The sequence below is a fragment of the Ixodes scapularis genome, unplaced genomic scaffold, assembly GCF_016920785.2.
Source record: "Ixodes scapularis isolate PalLabHiFi unplaced genomic scaffold, ASM1692078v2 PGA_scaffold1__304_contigs__length_218370807, whole genome shotgun sequence".
NCBI classification, from domain to species: domain Eukaryota; kingdom Metazoa; phylum Arthropoda; class Arachnida; order Ixodida; family Ixodidae; genus Ixodes; species Ixodes scapularis.
Window position 1 is genome coordinate 102812812 of NW_024609846.1, and position 21465 is coordinate 102834276.

At 44.6% G+C, this 21465-nt stretch overlaps 1 protein-coding gene across 3 annotated transcripts in view; it reads right to left on the reverse strand.

Annotated features, from left to right (window-relative positions):
- Window positions 1-3458: 3458 nt before the first annotated feature.
- LOC8031338 (NAD kinase) overlaps window positions 3459-21465 on the reverse strand; it is a 292525-nt gene continuing 274518 nt past the window's right edge. For 2 of the 3 annotated variants that reach the window (XM_042290877.1, XM_042290875.1), the window contains exons 7-12: window positions 19760-19860; window positions 19442-19471; window positions 18172-18271; window positions 16890-17047; window positions 15615-15697; window positions 3459-4772 (exon numbers count right to left, since the gene is read on the reverse strand). In XM_042290877.1, the coding sequence (XP_042146811.1) occupies window positions 4595-4772; window positions 15615-15697; window positions 16890-17047; window positions 18172-18271; window positions 19442-19471; window positions 19760-19860 (650 nt within the window). In that variant the 3' untranslated portion in view covers window positions 3459-4594. The remainder of the gene's footprint in view (window positions 4773-15614; window positions 15698-16889; window positions 17048-18171; window positions 18272-19441; window positions 19472-19759; window positions 19861-21465) is intronic. The other variant, XM_042290876.1, reaches the window with a different exon arrangement.

The window sequence follows — 21465 nt, forward strand, 5'->3', positions numbered from 1 at the left end:
TGATAATAATAAAAAATAAAAGGAGGGGAAAAAAACGCGTTTGGGTGGAACCACGTGACTTGCGGCACACTCTCCTACCTCCGCGCGTAGGTTTTGGTTTCGAGCAGTTGCGCTTCTTGGCTCCATTCAAAATATACGCAACTCTGTAGCAAAATATTAATTGGGTAATCTTTTGACACCATATTAAATCGCCTGGCAAAAAATGAAAAAAAAAAAAAAATTGGGGGATGTCGTTGTCCCTGGGATGCTGAACCGCATCTTGATTCCACAAAGCACGGCGGCAAAAGCGTGCAACAGAATGCTACAAACATTGAAACATCAATCATACAACGATATATCAAACAAATGACCGTTTTCTTTTTGTTTTTTCTTTTTTTTAAGGAGGCGCATTTGACAGATAAATTTTCACGTCTCGTTTCTCGACGAAGAGTCGAGAAGAATATCTCGCGTATTCTCCGCCTCGCCGCCTTGAGGGGCGAAACGAAGAGAGGAGGAAACGAGATATCTTGACGTCACGCGCCTCGTCGGCCTCGTTCAATCTCGACCTTTTTTTTTTTTTAATTTGACCTTCGATTTGAGATACCGCCTTACGAGTAGTGTTGTAGGGATTGTAGGCGTCCCGCCTACAGCTCCCGCATTGTTTTTTGAAATCCAAATTTCGGTTCACCATCCCTTAAAGGCACTGGAGATTATAATAATCATTCCCAATAATGGTTCTAATTGTACAAACGTTTGGTTGTGAGAAAAAAAAAAAAAAAAACTGGAAATAGCTTATTCATGCTAACTGCTGTGCTCTGTACTTCAGCAATTCGCGACTCCAGCGACCTGTAGGGGGCGCCACCACCAAACAAACATGGCGGCTGAGTCCAGGTCGCGTTGGCTCGGCCGGGCCGCCTGAACAGGTGGCGCGTTCTATTTAACCGATTTTCTTATGTTTAATGCCCAATTTTATAGGTATTTGAACTGAGGCGGTTAAGTGTAGCCGGTGCACATAAACTTGCAAAGCATAGTTTTCTTTTCCCGGCGTTCTTTTGTTCTTTTCATATCAAACTTTCGTTTCGGAGATTTCGTTCAAAACCGAAACTATGGGCTCCGGAGAGACGGTAATATACTAATCAGTTTTGACCATCTAAAGAAAGCGGCGATGACTACAGAGTTGTTCCACCGAGAGTAATTTTCAGCAAACTCGCATGCCTCGACCATGCGACTTATCTGTCTGCGAAATCAAGCTTTTGTGCGTATCCGCCTTTAAGAAATAGCTCCAGTCGTCTGCTCGGTCAACAACACAGGCTGCAGGAAAATTACGAAAATTAAGCAAGCGCTTCTTGAGCCAAAGAGCATGTTAACCCGCTGGCGCCCCACTAAGTAGCTGGTACTCGTATTTCAATTCAGGTTTTAGTAGCAATCGAGAATTGTCATTTTGACGAGCGGGTTATGTATTATATTATGTACAATGGTCCCACTAAAACGATATTAGTATATTCTTTGGGTTGAAATATGAGCTTAGTTCACTACCTATTAGGCGAACTGCTGAACAAAAGTATATTTGACAGACAGAGAGGCTTAAACTTAGCCAAATGGTTCTAGCCGGCAGCACGGAGACAAACTGAACAGTCTTCAATGGAGATTCACGCAGAACCTCTCTGCATTGAAGTTTGCTTCGAATCCTGAACGGAGAAAATGAGTATTTTTTGTGGCCGGTCAACCTGAGGAATGCAGACGTATATTGCTGCTGGCTTCGATGGGGGTATATTATAAATATTGGAGGCGCGATAGATCAAAATGCCGTGACAGCTTCTAACGTTGCGAGACTCGTCCCCCACATTTTGAAAACAAATAATTTCCCTTGTTCATCATTTGCAGCGAGCAGGTTTTCCTGAATCAAGTAATTGCGAAATCAGCCAAACTCTTTCAGTGTGGCCCAGAGGCTTTTTCGGCGAAAAACAGCCAAGATGAATAGCCAACGCACCGACCGGCGTGGGTGGCTCAAACTTGAAGCTAACCGAATACAACCAAACTAAAAAAAAGCAGCTATCGAACCTTCCCATTCACTTGACTGCAACATTGGTGTTCCCTCCAGTGAAATACCTCGTCTGTCGTCCTCAGTCCACTGTTCTACATCTTTATAAAGCAACCACTCATCAGTTACCAACTAGTCGTCACTTTTAATGTGGTTTGAGACAGACAAGAAATCAAAACGTTTTTCCGTGATTCCCCCCCATCCAAGAAATCGAAAGCATGCACGCGACCGTGTGCTTCGAACGGGCTTTCAAACACGTGATGGAAGGAAACAATCTACCGAGGGCTTCACCACACTAATGAACTCTCAGGCAAACTTAAGAAATTTTCGGACCAAATATACATTGTCCGCCACCGCGCCGACAACACGTGTCTGCGAAAGCCACCGGAGACGCGGAGGGGCGCGGAGCGACCTGGACCGGCGGGTTCCCGGTTTTCCCGCTTGGTGGCGTCCGTTTTGCTGGAGTCGCGAATACCAAATGGGTCTTCAGAACTACTTTGGGCTTTTCAGTTGCACGCTATATGGATAGTGTTGCATCAAAAGAAATGCACTATTGTACAGGGATCTCAAACGTGCGGCCCGCGACTCTCTGAGACGCGGTCCGCAAGCATCCCGCTGCTGCGAGCCCCCGTCCCTACGCCTGTAGCGACAAAATGCGCCACAAGTTTTATTATCGTCGATTCATTTCCGCTCGAAAAAGAGTTCTGTTCATACATTTTGCACTATTGTTTTTTTTACATAGTATTGCTTTGTCTAAATATTTGCTTCTCAAACCCTTTTCCTGTAAATCAACTGGGATGGCGATACCACTACTAGGCTAAAAGTGTGAGCTTTTTGCTCAAAGGGGCAACTTGGCTGCACACACTCTTGCTCAGCAGGAGCAGCTGCCGAAAATACAGCTCTAAGCTCAGGCTTCTAGCTGTCCGACTTCACCTTTGTAATTAAGGTATCGTATAATGATGGTCTGAAGACCGTCAGGAAAGTAAAAACTGCCGTATGAAGACATTTTTTCTATTGCCTGTTGAGCCAAGTAAATTTTACGACAGGGCAAGGATGGTACGTGTGCTTGGTCTCCTATTGAAAACCGACAGTACTGTGGCAGTGTTTAATATCTTATAACATCAGGAGTGGGCCTAAAGTGAAAGCAGAATGGGTATATGCAAAATAAAGCTGAAGATTGCAAGACGGTGAGCTTACAAAAAGCAGAATAAAGCGGAAGTTCCCTCCTATAGAAAATCTCAGGGGTGTCGCTGAGACAGTCGGCGCTGCTTTGCAACGTGAAGCAGCAATGCTGTTTGTTTATTTTTTGTCCCATAAAACCAACATGTTGACCTCCTCCCTCTCGTTGGCCCTGGTACTTTCGAAGGTGGGCTATCTGGCCCCCCACACTCAAATGAGTTTGAAACCCCTGCTTATAGTAGAAAGAAAGACTGCCAAATAATTATTTCCAATATTTAATTTCACCAACGCTACCAAATATCTTTTTACAACAAAGGCAGAATGGGGATATCTTTTGTATTAAAACTTGTTCACTGAGAAGAAATGCATTATGGTATTTGTTTCTATACGGTTCATTAGTGCATGCTGCCAAGAGCTTCAATCATACCGGACAAACTCTCAAATCAGTAATGTCATTTGATTCTAGTATGATCTTTAAGGTGCCAAAACTGCAACAAATGTGCAGATGCATGCATATTCAACACAGATATTCATGCAAGGATCACTTGCACTTCTATCTAAATTCACCTTTAGAGAGAATGGCTCAGAAGAGAATTTGCAAAACTGACTGGAGCTGTACAAAAAAAGGTACTTAAACCTTGTATAATGAAAAAGAAAAAGAAATTAACTACAGCAGGTTTTTTTTTTTTTTTTAAGATATCTTGTTAGAGAAGAGCAGAAAGCCTTCACTTCTGCTCTGCACATTTCAAATGCCGTGATTATTCACGAGCATATGGATACAATTGTGTTTGCATTTTGGATGTTCCACCATGAGTACAGTAACCACGCCAATTAATGATGATGCCTCACTGAAGTACATCCAAATATCATGCAGAGAAGGTAATCCTCAATGATAATCAATGTGATGCTCCTAAGACTGCTTTCTGTGCATGAAAACATTGTAATCATTCTGTATTCAAGGGCTGTTTGCACTTCAACATAGCATTGACGAGAACCAAGTAGGGAAGAGAATGCTTGTGCTCCTTGACTGATACTCGAGTAAAGTACTGTCGGCTTGTGCTCAGTGATGCATCAAACAATGATAGGCACTTCACTTTTTGGTACATTTTCTGGCACTCCCTTTTCTTATCCATTGCTTGGTACATTGTACATTTCGATAAAGTTTTGAAACTTGACACACCACTGCTTGTTGTTTATATAATTGTGAGAAAAGTTTTAATTCTGATGACTGACGTCTTTTTTTTTCTTTCTTTCTCTCTCTCTCTCGTTGCTTTACATTGTTTGAGTACTGGGCTGTACAGAGGCACAGACGCGACAACTGCCAATACATGGAATGTGGTGTTTCCCAGCACAGCGTGCTGAGAAGAGAGGTGGGGCAACGACGACCGACAAGGTCTATTTGTCAACTTTGACATCATTTGGGTCCGTTGCAGCCTCGGTGGCTTCAGAAAGCTGCCTCTGCTTTTTGCGCATGTTCCAGTGGAGGCACTCAGCCAGGCTGTCGAACCAGTCCGATATCTGGTCTTGGTCACAGATGGAAGGCACCGGGTAGATAGATGTGGTCACCTTGAGGCTGCAATGAGAGGATGCAAGCTCTTTAAGCTCCATCGAGATTGTCTGCTTTGCTCTTGGATTGTTTTAAAAACGGTCAGCCTTAAAAGCTAAGGAAATTCTTGTCTGTTTGCATTTGTTTTCTCTTAAATGTGCTCTAACTAAATAGGCTTGTTTTAAAGACCACTGTACAACATCGGTTCTCCACAGGAAACACTAATCCTCTTAGTGTTACACATTATGGAAATACACAGCTCAGTAAATGTACACAAAGAAAAAATACAGCCAAGCCAAGACAGCACACAGCTGTATGTTGTCATGTTTGTGCCTTTTCTTTGTCCACGTTTAGTGAGCTGTTTATCTCAGTTACGTACAACATGGTGAAAGGTGCAAGATATGAGAAAGGCTGGACAGAAGCGCTGAAGGACAGGGGCACTTTGTTCCTGTCCTTTGGCTCTTCTATTCAGTCATGAACCATTTAGCACTTATTGATATGAGAAAGGCACGGTTGGGTAAAGTACAGGGTGTCACAAAAGAAAATTTACAGGGTTTATATCTCCACAAAAATAAACTAGGCATCGCCCAACGCTCATTGTCCGCTCGAAGGAAGCTCGAGAGGTCACAACCAGATGCCAAAGTTTCAGCCCAGAGCTCTGTTTCAGCCCTAACCGTTATCTTATTCAGAAGTTGTGCGTTTTTCTGAAATTTTCAATGGGAAAATGGCAGCCGACGGAGCTCTCCAACACATGGAGCTCTATGGCGCCAGTTACTAAAAACGGGCAAAAATGGACCCCATTTTCCCATTGAAACTTTCAGGAATTCGCGTTTAACTTTTGAATCAGATAAGTCAGTGCTGAAACTTTGGCATCTGGTTGGGACCTTTAGCACTACATTTGGGCGGAGAATGAGCATTCGGTGGTGCGTAGTTTATTTCTGCGATGAAGAAAACGGCGTAATTTTTTTAGGGGACACGCTCTATAGGGATTAGGGATGCCGGGAACTTTTTTCGAACCGAAGTTTCGATGATCGAATCAAGCGGTTCGAAAGGTTTGAAAGTTTCGAATTTTCGAACTTTTTATATCGAGAAAGTTGACGGAAGTCGAATTTTCGAACTTATTAAACTAAGAAGTTCGACGCTTTTCGAAATTTCGACCTTATTACGCTGCAAAATTCGATGCTTGTCGAACTCTCGATCTTGATAGACTAAAAATTCGATGATTTTCGAACTTTCGACCTTCTTGCACTAAAAAGTTCGAAGATTTTCGAACTTTGTACGTTAAGAAATTCGATAATTTTCGAACTTATTAATCTAAAGAAATCGAAAATTGTCGAACTTTTGATTCCTGAAAAGTCAAAAGTTCGATGAACTTCGAACTTTTAGGGTAAAAGTTCGAAGTTCGTCGAACTTTTTTCGTCGAACTTTTTTCGTCTAACTTTTAGAGTAAAAGGTCGAAGTTCGTCGAACTTCGAAAGACCGGCGGGCGGTTTCATTTGGATTCAACAGTGAGGTACATTCGTAATTTTTTTTTTCGCATTTTTGCATGCGGTGCCGCATTCCTTGCGAAAGACAATGCCGTTTATTTCAATCATCTGGCGTGCTTGGTTTTAAAGAAATAGATTCTCGAAGGAGCGAGGTAGGACGACGGGTTTTTGACAATTGTCGTTTGTGCCATATTTGAAGCGTGCTATTCGCGTCTCCAGCTCGACGCTCGCCCTCCCGTGGCGGAAATGGGAAGTGCTCTAGTGAGGGTCCCCCGATTCTCCTGCTCAGCGGGCACGGCGGAACTGCTCGCGATCATGGTTCGCGAAATGACATTTCCGAATGCAAACAACACTCTTCATTGTCCCAACGTAGTGCTAAGCCGGTATGGGGTTGTACCTTGTTAGAGTTTAAGTATCGCGCTATAGAAGCAAGCGCTGTGCGTTTGTGCTAGAGTTGCGTGCCCCACGTTGTGTGTGCGCCTCATCGCCATGCGCCATCCAAGACCGCAATTTTGGACTCCGCGCACGCGCAGTGTGGAACACGCAAGGCTAACGTAAACTCACAGCGCTTCCGTTCGCTCGAAAACTGACTGCTGTTTCACCGACTTCCAATGCCAACGAAACGTGCTGCAGTGAGCAGACGTGCAAGCAGGTAAGCGTTCCTTCGAACTGGAAAGGCTGAGATTGGCAAAACGACAGAGCGTAAAAATGAAAGTAACTAAATGTTATAAAAAAAAAAAATAATAATAATAATAATTAAAAGAATGTTGTTTTTTTTTTCTTTATTTTTTTTGTTTTTTTTACTTTTGGGCATTTGGGTTTGGAAGGTTATAGGAACCGTGCGCATCTAATTCAAGCCCCGACCAGGGCGCCCCTAGCGGCAAACGGGTCCATCGTGTCGGGGAGCTTGTGCCAGTCGCTGCGTTGGTTGTGCGTTGTAGTGGATTACCGTAATTTCTGAGATGGCTATTCCGCACCAAGGAAGTCGCAACAATTGCTGCGTGGTCGGCTGCAACAGTACGTCGAAGATCGCACACGGCACGAAGTACTACATCGTCCCTTCGAAGCCGTACGACCGTACGAGGCGGAGTACTGCGCTACCTGCAGGTGCGACTTGTGCGTCCATACAGGTTAGTGGCGTTTCTTACCTTTCTGTTCGCGCTTTGTTTAAGCTGCTGACGAATAATACAATTAACTTTTTTTCTATTCTAGCGACGATGGAACAGCATCGACACCGACGGCAAACTCTAAAGTATGCGGCAAATACTTCACCGGAATCGAGAAGCGGAGTGCGGTCGCCCACCTAAGCCTACACTTGGATGTTTCCATCAGCCTACAGGAAGATAGTAGTGGGAATCGCCGAACGGCGCGAAAAAAATCGCCCAGTTATTGTCAAGCTGATTCAGAAATAAACGTACATAATTACCACGGTCCACTCAACGCCAACTACATTTTTTGCGGGCACGCTTAATTTTGTTAGCGGAGATACGGCGCTCAGTGACATCCACTTGTCGGTCGAAACGGACCTCCTTCACGTCGTACACGCGGCCAGATTCACGAAGGAGTTTTCCCTTCTTTATATTGGTACCACGGAAGAAGCTTTCTAGATTCGTAACCGCCTTAAACCCCGTCGTAATCACCCCGGGAACACTGTCCGCTGTGCTGCTCATCGCCATTGCTTCCCTCCGATGATTCTGCACCGGCTACCGAAGAAGTTTTCCGGATTCGTAATCGCCCTCTGTCCTCTGTGGTGTTCGTTGCTATAACTTCCCGATGATTCTGCGCCGACGGCACCGGCTACCGAAGGAACTTTCCGAATTCGTAACTGCCTTAAATTCCTTCGTAATCACGACGGGGACACTGTCTGCCGTGCTGTTCGTCGCCATTGCTCCCCGATGCTCCTGCGGCGTCTACCGCTAGGTCGCGGCGAACAATAGGCGACCGCCGCGACACGGCCGGCATGCTCGCTTCCTATATTGGCGGCGACTTTGGACGTTTTGCCCATTGTTATAAGTCGCGACTTTGATAGCAAAATATACTTTACCCACAATCAATGTAATTTTATATGGATTTTTCACATTAGCTAAAATGCTTTCATTGATTTTAGACTTTTTTATTTTATTACTTGGTAATTAAAAATGCGGCAATTGCCACCGATGATGATTAGCACACTTTTGACTGTCATATTTGTTCGCGCGTTTGAAATTAGATCATAAGCAACAACTTATACTAGAGCTCGAAAAATTACGTATTAAAATATCTGAATTTTAATATATTAATATTAATACAAATCGAGGCAACGTATGCCCCCAATTAACGCCAAGATCACAAAAATACGCCATTCAACCATAATAGTCTTTCCAGAAATGTATAACTTTTTGTTTTTCTTTTTAGCATATGAAAAACTGACATCTTTATCAAGATAGAGAAACAGTTAAGCACTGGATGTAATATAAAGCCCTATGCGTCACGCGTTGCTATAAAATACACACACACTTCAGCTGTCTGACTCGGATACCGCCTTTGTGTTGTTCCGGTGAGAACAGCGTTTATTAATTTATACGTTTTGTGGACATATTGTAAAAATTGAAATTATTCTCTTATTCTTGTGCTGGGAATAATGTTAAACCAATTAATTATTTAAACACCCAAAAACCCATTAAAAGGCCAGCAGTTCATTATTTCCCATGACAACTATTTGAGCGAGAAAAGGCAGCGAGAACGCACAAATATCAGGACAGATTTTTTTAACGACTACAACAACTACAAATATCAGTCTGGATCGAACATGTATGTCACAAAATAGTTTCCGCGAACAACTTCTTTAACTAAATAATTACGATGAGAGACACATCTTGAGTTAAGAATCCGATATCAAGATCTATATAAAGAAAAATAAATCCAAAATAGAGGTTAGTTTTGGTTTTGCTCCGGGATTAAAACGCGCATCCTTGCGTAAATGTTACGCTAAACACCGTTTTTGTTCTCAGGATAAAGAGGTGACCTGCGCACATAACACCCTAGCTTCCTCGTATTACCAGAAATAATTTGTGTCGCTCAGTGAGGCCATCACACTAGACAGGCTCAACAGCCCCCCCGGCACGCATCTCCGACCCTCACACTGATCTCTATGACAATTGCTGGATCGCGCTTCCCCGCTTGTTCGCTGCAGCGCAAGTGAAGCCACCGGACTTCACTCGCTTGGGATACGATTTGCCGTATTTGCTAGCCTTTGCTGCGGTTTTCCAGCGTGCTGTAGACACGTTTTCTACTCGTTCGTCGTCATTCGCCGAAGAAGTTTTTTGAAGACTCTGTGTATTGCTGAGACTAGCCGTTGTGAACACGTGGAAAATTTTACGAAAGTGCAGTGTCGCAGGAAAAAGGCACAACGCGTCGAAAGGAAGGGCTGGCGGCGTGTTCAAAGCTTCCTTGGCACGCCGAAGTGCCGTGTCTCTGTGCCTTCGCACGCTTGGATACCGACCAAGAACCGACGCCGTGTGTATGTATTTAGCGAGTGTAATGTGCGTGAAGCTGTTCGTGCCTCTGGGTCAGGGTCTTTTCCCCTCGCGGTTTAGGAACGAGCTTAATCCAGCGTCCACTAGCGACGGAAGATGGGGGGAAGGTACGTCTTTTTTTCGTCCTTAGACGATTTACACAATACAGTGCACAACAGCTCCTCATCACTGATCAGTGCTGGCTTATTATCAACCTACTTAATTGCACTTGACGTTTGAGCGCGGCTCGCCTAATTGTAATTGGTCAACAGATTGCACACGACCATATCGGCCGCGCTTCAAAGATTTTCATTCTCGCCGTCTTGTACTTTTGCTTTCGAAAACCCCCTGGCTCCACAACGTTGCCCTATTCGTGCTCCCACGGAATCTATTAGAGTAGATTTGGGACATAGCCATGGTTAATATAGTACATAAGAACACGTACAGATCTCCCCCTTTTATTGATAGCAACTCACCGGAACAGCTGGACGATCCGGAACTCCGTGGCCGATATATATAAATGATCTAAAGGCATCTACGCGCGACACACGTTCAGAACTTTGGCGCGGCGTCAATTCTTGACCGGTATCCAAGCGTGCGAAGGCACAAAGATGCATCACTCGGCGTGCCAAGGAAGCTTTGATCACGCCGCGACACCGGCGACACGTTTTCGACGAGTTGTACCTTTTGATACGGCTTCACGCACATTGCACTCGCTAAACACATTCACACGGCGTCGGTTCTTGGTCGGTATCCAAGCGCGCGAAGGCACAGAGACACGGCACTTCGGCGTGCCAAGGACGCTTTGAACACGCCGCCAGCCCTTCCTTTCGACGCGTTGTGCCTTTTTCCTGCGACACTGCACTTTCGTACAATTTTCCACGTGTTCACAACGGCAAGTCTCAACAATACACAGTCTCAAAAAACTTCTTCGGCGAATGACGACGAACGAGTAGAAAACCTGTCTACAGCACGCTGGAAAACCGCAGCAAAGGCTAGCAAAAACGGCAAATCGTATCCCAAGCGAGTGAAGTCCGGTGGCTTCACTTGCGGGAGCGGCAAGCGCGATCCAGCAATTGTCATTGAGATCAGTGGACCCTCACTATAACCGCCATTTTGAAAAATGAGTGGCGCCACCTATAGACCATTTCATCCATGGAGAATAGAAGGGTAGGAGAGGGCATGACGTCGGCCGCGTAGCCTCCACAAGCCATGCTCCCTTGACGCCTCGCCTCTTTCTCATTTTCCTCCTTACTCTCCTCACTTACCATGCCAACGTGACCACATCACGTGACCGTAGCTAGCCTTCGTCTTGCTATGGGGTACTAGAAGACACCACAGTCTAGCCTTTGATGTGATAAAACCTACCGGACGGAGCGCGCGCAAGCCTACAAAGAGTCTTTCTACAATCAACCATCCATCTCACACGTGACATGTCACGCGCACCAGTCGCCAGACAGATCTGCGGTCACGCTGGGCACAAAATCGTTTAAACTTTTTATGACTAGGCTTCACCAATATTGCAACGTGCCCCCTCCTAGTACTTCTAACCTCCTTGATTTCATCCTCCCTCGCATGGGCGCTGCCATCTTGGAATCACGTGGCGCGGCAGCCATTAGGTTGCTTCAACTTGTTGTTCCGCTCCCCCCTCCGCGCCTTGGTGGGTGGATGCGTTCTATTTGTGTTTTTCGCCGCGTTTCATCGCGCTTTGTTGCCTTACTTCGGAGGCTGTCGCCCGATACGTGTACTCGAGGACCAAGACATCACGAGGGTACAAAAGTCCTTGTGGCAACTGAGGTTTGTTTACTAATGGAGGCGGAACATAAGAAGCGCCTATATTTATATCGCGCGTTTAGCATCAGAAGGCGTCAAGAATAGTCAGCGCAAGGAGTCTATCTGTATTTAATGAAAATATCCTTTTTATGCATAATATATCTAAAACAGTTTATGTTGACTATTTTTTGACGAAACTCGTGGAGGAAATAGACAACGAACGTTTAACTTTTATTTTATCTGAGGCTAGAAATAATGGTATTTTAACTTCAGGCGATTTGTTTGTTCATAATATCACACCTACATGTGCATGAGGTTCTCAATCTTTTTTTGCAGTGTAAAAAATAAGCATTCGGTTGGTCGGTTTACTTATGAAGTTTAGTAAATTGTATACAATGGTCGCTCGCATTTCGACAGTCATTTAAGTGATTTATTGATTATCTTTAGATAACCAGATCAATTTACGAACAAAAAGTTAGGGCGCAAACAAGCTGGTGAAGGTTTAACATTTTGGACAAAACTCCCTAGTCTCGGGGTTTTGTCCAAAATGTCAGATCAATTTACTTAATTTATTTTAACACAAAGGTTGGGACTTCCCGCGCAACTGCCACAGACAACTTAACAGTGGCGAGTTTCAGAATCGCGTGCACAAAGAAATAACGTCGTATCTATTTCGAAATCCAAACGCGAATTTGGTTCAGCGCATGCGCAATAATAACAACGCTTTTTTTTTTTTTTGTACGCTGTTTTATCATTTGCCAGTATCTGGGGTTTGCAACATTTGAGGCCGGGGAAAAAAACCGTTCTGCATAACAATCACTCGAGTCCAGGGCTGTCGATTGCGGATAGAGGTTACTTTTGATGGCTGGCGACGCAGAAATTTGCAAAGCGAATCTGTTCAAACAAATGAATATTTGTTCACACAGGTCCGTGGTGGTGCCTAGCGCTAGAATTCAGCCAAACTTTCCGAGGTATTTCTCCTGCACCCTTTAATTTTATTTGACCAATTGCAGATTTAGTTTGACGGGCCGGTCACTTAAATCATATCTTGAGTAAGCAAATGTTTATATAAGAATATTTTATTTCCTAGGGCTAATATCACGAAATGCTGCTTATGAGTACTTAAGGACGTTTGATAATTTAGGAAATTTCGTAGTCTGCATGTTAAAATTTCCTCGAGTACTGAAGTAAAAAAAAAAAAAAAAGGAGTCCGAGACGATACTACTTGTTTATATAAATTATCTGCGCAATTACACTATACGTTTATAGTCCGCGAAGCTCACTAAAGGTTGGGTGCTCACGAAAACCAAACAGTGAGTACTAAACTCGCGAGTTCATCTGTTCTGCCCGATTCAGCACATTGCCAATCAAGCTGTCGATATGCTTCTTTGCATTCACGTGTTAGTTTCTTCATTAGTTTGTTTTTCTGGAAACTGGTGTCATCGGGTACGGCCGTAGACGATGGTAATCTTCCCTGTGCATTAGCCTGGTGTTTCGCAACCAACCATAATGAGCTACATCAAAGGAGTTCGTAAAAAAACCCCGCGATTTAGGCTCAAAAACGCCTTGCAGTCCTCACGGTGGGTCAGTGTCACTGTTCCATTGGTTGTGTGCTACAAGGAAAATATTTGTATCCCTAAATTAAGCAAAAACCACGTAAAACAGCCACATAAATGCGTGCACGTTCAAACCGAAACCAACCAAATTGAAACAACCTAATGGCGCCGAGTGCATCAGCGCCCTCTATCCGCCGGTGAGGCAACTACTAAAATGAAAAGGTCTATAGTTAGATGGAGTCGCGATTTATGGTAGAGATGTTAAACTTTTTAAGAATGATCTATGTATAGCCTAGGTAAGTGTCGTCTTAAGATACGATTATTGTTGTTCAAGACGAGTTTCAAAGAAATATCCAAACATGTATCTACAGGCAATTATGCCCTAAACTTGGTAATTTTTTTCGTCTAAATTGTTTGAGGTATCACATTAAAATTAACACCACACACAGTACACATCATTACCATCTGCAGAATACAAAATAATGTATTTATTGTTTTTTTCACGTTGAGGAATAAATTAACTCACGGGGGTAGATTTCTAAAATTGTTCAAAATCAGCGCGTCATAAAATTTTTTTTTCTTAGTTAACGTTCCTGGGACGTGTATCTTTTAGCCTGTACACATTTTGGTAGGAGAAACTTGTTTCGTAGTTCTGGGCCTCTCAATATGCAAGAAGACAACACTTCCGGCGGGTTCTTGATAGTTTTTTTTTTTCTCTCCAGCTTTTTTATTTTTGCATTTATTGTTATGTTTATTTATTTATTATTTTTTACCAATGGTACAGTTCTTTAAGTCGAAAAGACATAGCTTTGAACGCCCGAACCACCGAGCATGTGACGAGTAGCGCCTTCTGACAACGTGTTTCTCATCTACGCGATCTTTTATGCAGTGAAGAGCGACAGTAGCTATGTCGCTCTTCATAGCTACTAAAATAGGCTCGACCATGCCGTCTTTCCCCATATTGTTTTCTTTAACAGTCCGAAATATCTGGGGGGGGGGGGGGGGGGGGGGGGGGAGACTGGAGCCTTCTCTCCCCTTCCTCCTCCTCCTCCTCCTCCTCCTCCCCCCCCCCCCCCCCCCCCCGCTTTTCCTCTTCCGACGCTACTGGTATGGTAGAACGCTCCTCGACCTCAAGTTGTGTCAGCTTCTGTGCTTTTTACTCGGCGTTTCTTCCGTCCCGGAAAATAAACCTCCAAAGCAATTACAAACTAAAAAATTGTCAAGGTGCAGGCGAGCTGGTGTATGTTGATCATGATGCAAAATCCCTAGACTGGGAATGCAATTCGCAAGAAATAGTGTAAGAAGAAAAAAGGGGACAGGAAAACGTCTCAATCCCAGCTGAGTTGAGTTTGAGACGTTGTCCTGAGCTGCATTTTCAGCTGAGTTGAGTTTGAAACGTTGTCCTGAGCTGAGTTTGAGACGTTGTCCTGTCCCCCTTTTTCTTTCTTCTTACACTTTTTCTTTAATATTTCATTCCCAGAGCTGAGTTTGAGGCGTTGTCCTGTCCCATTTTTTTTTTCTGTCTTCTTACACTTTCTCTTTGAAATTTCATTCCCAGTCTCAGGATTTTGCATCATGTACAAACTAAACTTGCTATATGCCAGCGTCACTCGGACAGCGTTCGATCGGATTACTACCAGCGTGCAAGAGGTACGGAGGCAGTTTGCCAGACCGCTTCAAGGTTTTTCTGAGCCTCAACCACCTGCCTGCCCCTGGCCGTTTCGAACTGGATGAGTATCGCTAAACAGTGCGTTCGCGTGATCACTACTTCGTGATGCACCTGATGCACACACACAAACAAACACACACACACACACACACACAACTTTGGTTATGTTTTGGTTTGAACAAAAGGAAATAAGTATTTCAAATCTTGAAGTGCCAGTGTTTGTTTTGAGGAAGAAATTTATTATTAAGGCGAAAGCCTTATAATGTCGCATCGTTCAGTCGACCTTCAAAGTCCTCGAGCAAAAACACGTCGGCGACAGGAAAGGTACCAATGAAACGGCGCCAAAAGTGCGTCGTCAGAGAGGGCGCTGTCTTCGGAGGTTCGCTATTACCGGGACCACAGCCGACGCCACGATCCGAGTGAGCCAATGAAACGGCGCCAAAAGTGCGTCGTCAGAGAGGGCGCTGCCTTCGGAGGCTCGCTATCACGTTTACAATGGCGCCTGGGCTTTCGTCTTCAAGTCGTCTAAGGGATAGCATAAGAGACCGTGTGATTTCTTTTTTTTTTTTTTTTTTGTAAATTGAATACGTTTTTCCTTTAAGATCCCAGATCTGCATTTTGAACCATTCCACCGTACCAGATGTTGTTATAATCCGTACTAAAGTTCTGTACTTTACCAGACCTTACCGGGGGAAAACAAAAGTGAGGCATGAGCTTCCTATTCAAATTGTCATGTTACATTACCAGTTCCTGGAATTCTTCGGTAGTATAATCAGAAAAAGAAACTAATTCGATAAGGCAGTGCTCGACTGAAGCTGTCATTCCTTTCATTTTTCTATGCCTAAATCCTTCCTCACCATACTCCACGACTGAACCCTTTGTCAACGTACCATTCTCCATGGTGAAGTTCCTGGCGTAGGCGACCGTCGAAAGATGCCCAGACTGAGCTTCGTGCTTCGGGTGAAACCATGATCTACGATGAGAAAAAAAGCAAGACATATAATCGGGTCAAAAACGACAGAGAACTCATGGGTGACGTCTTTGTACATTAAGTGTGCAAGTTACAAAAAAAAAAAAAAAAAAAAAAAAAAACTGGCGAGGGGCCGTAAGACATTGCCCGATTCAAGGAGTCCCCCCCAGCCAGAGCTATATATTCATCTATGCACCCCTCACCAATACTGATTGACTGGTTTAGCGAAAGATGATGTAGCCTTCTCGCACAATCGGTGCTCCGCGTCGACATGACGTAGCACAAGGTGCGCTGGCGGTGCTGGCGTAGCGGAAGAATCGACCAGTCTCGCCACACCACCGGCCGAACGAAAACGTCACGCCGCCGCGGTGGCGCTGCTGTCGGAACGGCGCATGCGCACACGCTACACTTGGAGCGAATCTGGCGTCTGCTCACGAGCACTGCTCACACCCGGTGTGGGCAAACCGAAAGTCCCTCGTTAGGTATCTTTATTTTGCAAGTAACGACAACCAATACAAGTGACAAAGCGCATTTCGCTGAAACAAAACGGCGTCATTCGGTCGGTTCAGTCTTCTGCTGTGCGCCGCCATTCGCTTAAACCTGCATCGTCACGCAATCGGCGGTTCGAAGAATGTCGTTGCTTGTAGGAAGCTCTCATCTATAGGCCTTTCCATCGCTTATCACTCGGACGAAAAATGCTGAGTCACTGGACGTATGCGCAGCGTCAGCAGAGCAACAGCGCATGCTAAGAAGGCGTTTCACAGCCCAGCAGACAAGGATGGCAGTGCGCAGAAGGCGATTTTGGAAAGCTCTATAGGAACTTTAGGCAAACCCGGACTTGTCTGTAAACATCGCGTTAGTCCGTCGAATTCGTTTCACTTTACGTTCGATCGCAGCCTACCCATAGAGCCAATCTAGCGGCGCCAAAAGTGCATTATCACGGCGCTCCTTGCCTTTGTGCGTATCACCGCTAAAACAAACACCCCCCCCCCCCTCCTAAAAAAAAAGAAAAAAAACAGGATTGCGGCCATTCACTGCGCATAAGTGTGCTTGGTTTAGTCGGTGACGGCGAACGCACAAAGGCGGCAAGTGCTATGACGATGCACTTTTAGCTAGCGTCGGCTGCCAGGCTAGTGTGCGGGACACCCCCGAAGCGAGCGAGGGCGTTATTGGAAAGGGAGCGTGCGGTGCTCACCTTGAGTTCCACCCCCGCCGGCACCACGATGGATCGGAAGGAGAGCGAGTGCGGGCAGATGGGGGTCACCATGATGGCGGGAACGCTGGGGTGGATCATGGACGCCCCCGCGGCCACCGCGTACGCCGTGCTGCCCGTAGGAGTGGACACGATCAGCCCTGTAGACACAACCGTTCTGTTGGGTACGGCATGTTTTCACGTCCCTTCACGGTCTAGCTGAAACCGTAGCCCTTTTTGCCCCAGCACATTTTTTCGCACTTCACCATTAATCAGCATGCAGGTTGATTTTAATAGATAGGACTGTTTGCTCCTTGATAATGACAAGATGAAATATTAGAAGTCAGTCTTGAGCAAAGCGCACATTCGGATCACTATAAAAAGCCGTAAGATTTAATGCTCGCATTAACCGAAGCTTAGCATATACGTATACGCATATGTGTTTAGCCATGATATCAATAATATAAACTCTAGAGCATTTGAGCGGAACATGCCAAAATAGAAAAAAAAAATGAAAGACGTTTACAAAACTGTAATGCGAAATTAGAGCGCAGCTCTTGAGGAAGAGGGTACGGAGGGGACGGTATGCCCTCCTCCTCCTCCTCCCATACTATTCATCCTCCTCTCCCCTCCTCCTTCCATCCTCCTCCTCTCTCCTACTCCTGCTTCCCTCCTCCTCCTCCATACCCTCCCCTCCTCAACTTTCACGCTAAATATAGTGGGAAATCGAATGGACGTTGAGGTTACGTGACGTTAATTTTCCCGCTAAATCTAGCGGAGAAACCTAATTGGTTCATAGGTGACGTGACACCAATTCATGTGACGTCATTTTTCCCGCTAAATTTGGTGGGGAATTGAATCGTTGTTGAGGTCACGTGACGTCAATTTTTCCGCTAAATTGAGCACGCTTACGCCGACGCCGAAGCCGCGTAACCCGGAAACGGGCACCCAAGAGCTGCGCTCTCAAAAATTGGGGTGATTGGTGATCTTTGTTCCTCTTACACCGATACCTTGAAATAATACTCGGCATGCATTTATGGGCATTTTACTCCGTGAACTCTGAAAATGTATATTGCTGAGTTATAATTAAAATTTTCCCTGAGCTAAACAAAAAGAAAATAAGATTTTTCGCAAGGTCTTTTGGAAAGTAATAAAGAAACAAACAAAAAAGCCTACACGACTTCGGCAAATATTTAGTCCTATCGCGCGAAAGCCGTTCGTGTATTTACGGCTGAATCAACTCCAACGCTTTCATGAGAGGTGATGGGGAAGAGCGATCGCTCACCGTCGCCTTGTACAGTGGTGATAAGTTTTCCGTCCAAGTACAGGTCAATGTTCGATAAATACGGCGATGGCCCTCGGTCAACCACGACCTCGTTGAGCACCTGCAGTGAGCAAACAGTCAAAGAGAAAAAAAAGTCACACTCCGAAGCTTTTGGGAATCAGGACCTGAAAATTTTGCCAATTGAAAGACCAGGACATAAGCTCTAGGGACGTAACAAGACTTGCACATGCAAGGAATTTCTGTGGTATATGACATATCCAAACTGCGCACACGTCTCAAATCCCGGGTGAAGGTCCACATGCATCTTTAATACCAATATTTGCACGACGTCACCTTCGGAGCTTATTGTGCGCACTTTGTCAACGTGTAGACGCATGCTAGGGATAAGGACTCTCTGCCGTTGCCGTGCCGAAAAGTCAGGCAGGTACTCTATTATAGTTTAACTGCTTGCCTGGCGAATGCTTCGTAATCCGCAGTTTTGAGAAATCACTAGTTCGGAAGGTTTTGATATGAGCATCGCGGTACGAGCAAACGCGAGCATTTCATTCGAAGACATGGCCCCATAAAATCGCTCGCTTAAAGGCCGACTACCAGACACAATATTCTACAAGGCAGACGATCTTCCTCACCCTGGGGGAGGAGGAAACAGGCAACGGTGGACAGGGTAGAAGGGGGGAGAGGAGGGGGAGGGAAAAAAGTGGAAAGCGCGAACTGGTCGTCTGTCTTTAATGGCAGCAGGTGTCTCTAACGATAGCTCTCAAACCGTCACTTCTGAAAGTGGTGGATTTCTACTCGTTGACATGACATAGCGTCCGTGGAGTTCGGACGCTCGGTTAGCAGAGAAATCTGACGCGGCTCTACGGAAAACGAGGGCGCCTAGACCAGGGAGTAAAGAAACGACATGGTTTTTGTATATCTTTTTCTTTCGGTGGTAACAAAGCCATTGCAATCCAACCACACTAAAAGTAAAAAGGTGAATAGACAAACATGGAAAAGAAAGTATCGGATGATAGCTCAAGCCCAACGCGTCGGCTAGGACATTCTTCTGAAATCTGTTTTAGAGACAAGATTAACTCAGTCTAAGGTTGTTAGGGGAACTTCTTTTTCTTTCTTTTTTTCTTTTTCATCCTTATCGCGAGTTTCGTATATCTTTTCATTCGGTGTGGTTTTATGATTTGCGTTACATACAAAAACATGGACAGTAGAGTTTCACATAGCAAGCTATGGAACGACACAAACGCACAGATGCAAAGTCATGATCATGACGTACTTGCAGCTGATTACGCCCAGAGAATCGGCTCTAAAGAAAGAAAGAGAATATAATCAAGCGACTTGTGAAAAAAGAATAGCTTTGCGCAGAGTGCCCGCTTCGCAACGTAAGCAATTCGCTATTTTTCTTTTTTTGCGTAAATTACAATAGCAATTGCTGTTTTTCTTCTTTTTAAGATAGAGGTATAGTTCGCGCTCCAAAAATGTCTGCATTAATTTAAGTGCATAGATTTGTCTTTCCTGTGACGCATACAAATGATCTGATTTGCGAGCACAGACATCATAGAGGTTTGTAACTCGTAAGACTTTGTATACATACCAGACAGGAAGAATTGTTGCAGAGATTATTATCGTTCGAATCGTTCTCGCTACGGTAGATGGTGCATCTTAGCCGACTTCGCAGTGTGAGGGCCGCATGACCTGGGCAGAAACGACACGTTTTATACCTTTAGAGTGTAAAACAACTGTCCCAGGGCTAGCATCCCAAGGGTGCTCTCTTCCAACACCCTTAGGCTGCCGGCGAACACTCTAAAGTATGGTGCTGATCTTAGCAGCATTTTAGGGATATTTTTTGCAAGCAAGAAGTTCACAAGCAATACACACAATAAACAGTTGTCACATTTTCATCGAAAAGCCGATAAATCAATCAATCGAGATTGTGTTCAAATCGCACAATTATGTAGGCTGCTGGGACAAAAAGTCAAAGTGTCTGACTTGGCGAGGGATTTGCAGCCTTATAGATATACAGATATAACGAATCACGCATGAGGAAATCACAGGACCCAGTTGCACAGAGACAACGAATCACTGATGAAAATCACACGACCTTAATTCGTAGGCTACTTTGTTCTCGTCAGTATTGCAAAAGAAAGTGTAATGTCTCGTAGGTCAAGGAATGTATATCATAGTATGGAGCATTGCTGCGGACAATTATTTTTTGATGTAGCCGCTAAAACGACCTTCGCTAAAGCTTCCCCACACAGCAACTACAACATTTCGTTCTACACCTTTTTCACGTCCTTCAAGAATGAAGGGTATTCCATAAAGTCGCACACTATTTGGCGATTTTAAAGGGTGCAGCGATGGGTGTAAGTATCCAGAACACAATTTTTATAACTTTTAGGGTAAAATAAAGTAGTTTTTACAGTGCAAGAGGTTTAACTCGCGCAGTCAAGGCATGCATGTCCCGGAGGCACATTTTAAACAGATCACTGATACAAAATTAATTTCGGTACTACCAAGACTTAACATTTTCAAAGCCCGAAGTGACTGCTCTTAATAATCGTTTGAATTGAATTATTATCATCCACAAATCACAGAGACAAGCGGAAAGTCACTTCTACGAAAATCGCACGCTATAGGTGCACGTGCATGAACGAACGTACAGCGTATGTTGAGAGAAAAAAAAACGAGGTCATTGCGTTTTGTACGAAATTACGCACTGGCAAGTGAATATTTATTTTCACTTAAGAAAGACTTCTTATAATTTTCTAGTGATACCAGCTACCCAAACCTCCTGCAAAGTAAATTTACGAAGAGCTGCTTGCTTTCGCCAAGGAATTTAAAAGACGAGTCCGAGGTTACAGAATATACATAGCATTTTAAACGTTAAGATGTTCGGTCAAACCAATCTGCGTCAGTGATAAGCGATGCAGTTAGCCGTTGTGTAGATTGATTCGAAAGAAAGAAGAAATGCAGGAAGGGAAGGAAGACAGTCAGTATTGCTTACCCGATATTACGTCGCAGTAGTTAACTAACAAATCGAGGGTAAAAAAAAAGTGAAAGCCGTTTACAACTCCCTGTAACACCGAATTAGAGCGCAGCTCTTGAGGAGGAGGAGGGAAGGGTACTGGGGGTGAAGTGACCTGGGGGGTTCACGTGACCTTGGGGGTCACGTGACCTTGGGGGTCACGTGACGATGCCGATGATGTCATCAGTGACGTCACTGATGACGTCATCCGCGATGATGACGATGCGGATGCCGGTGACGTCATCAGTGACGTCACTGATGACGTCATCAGTGAT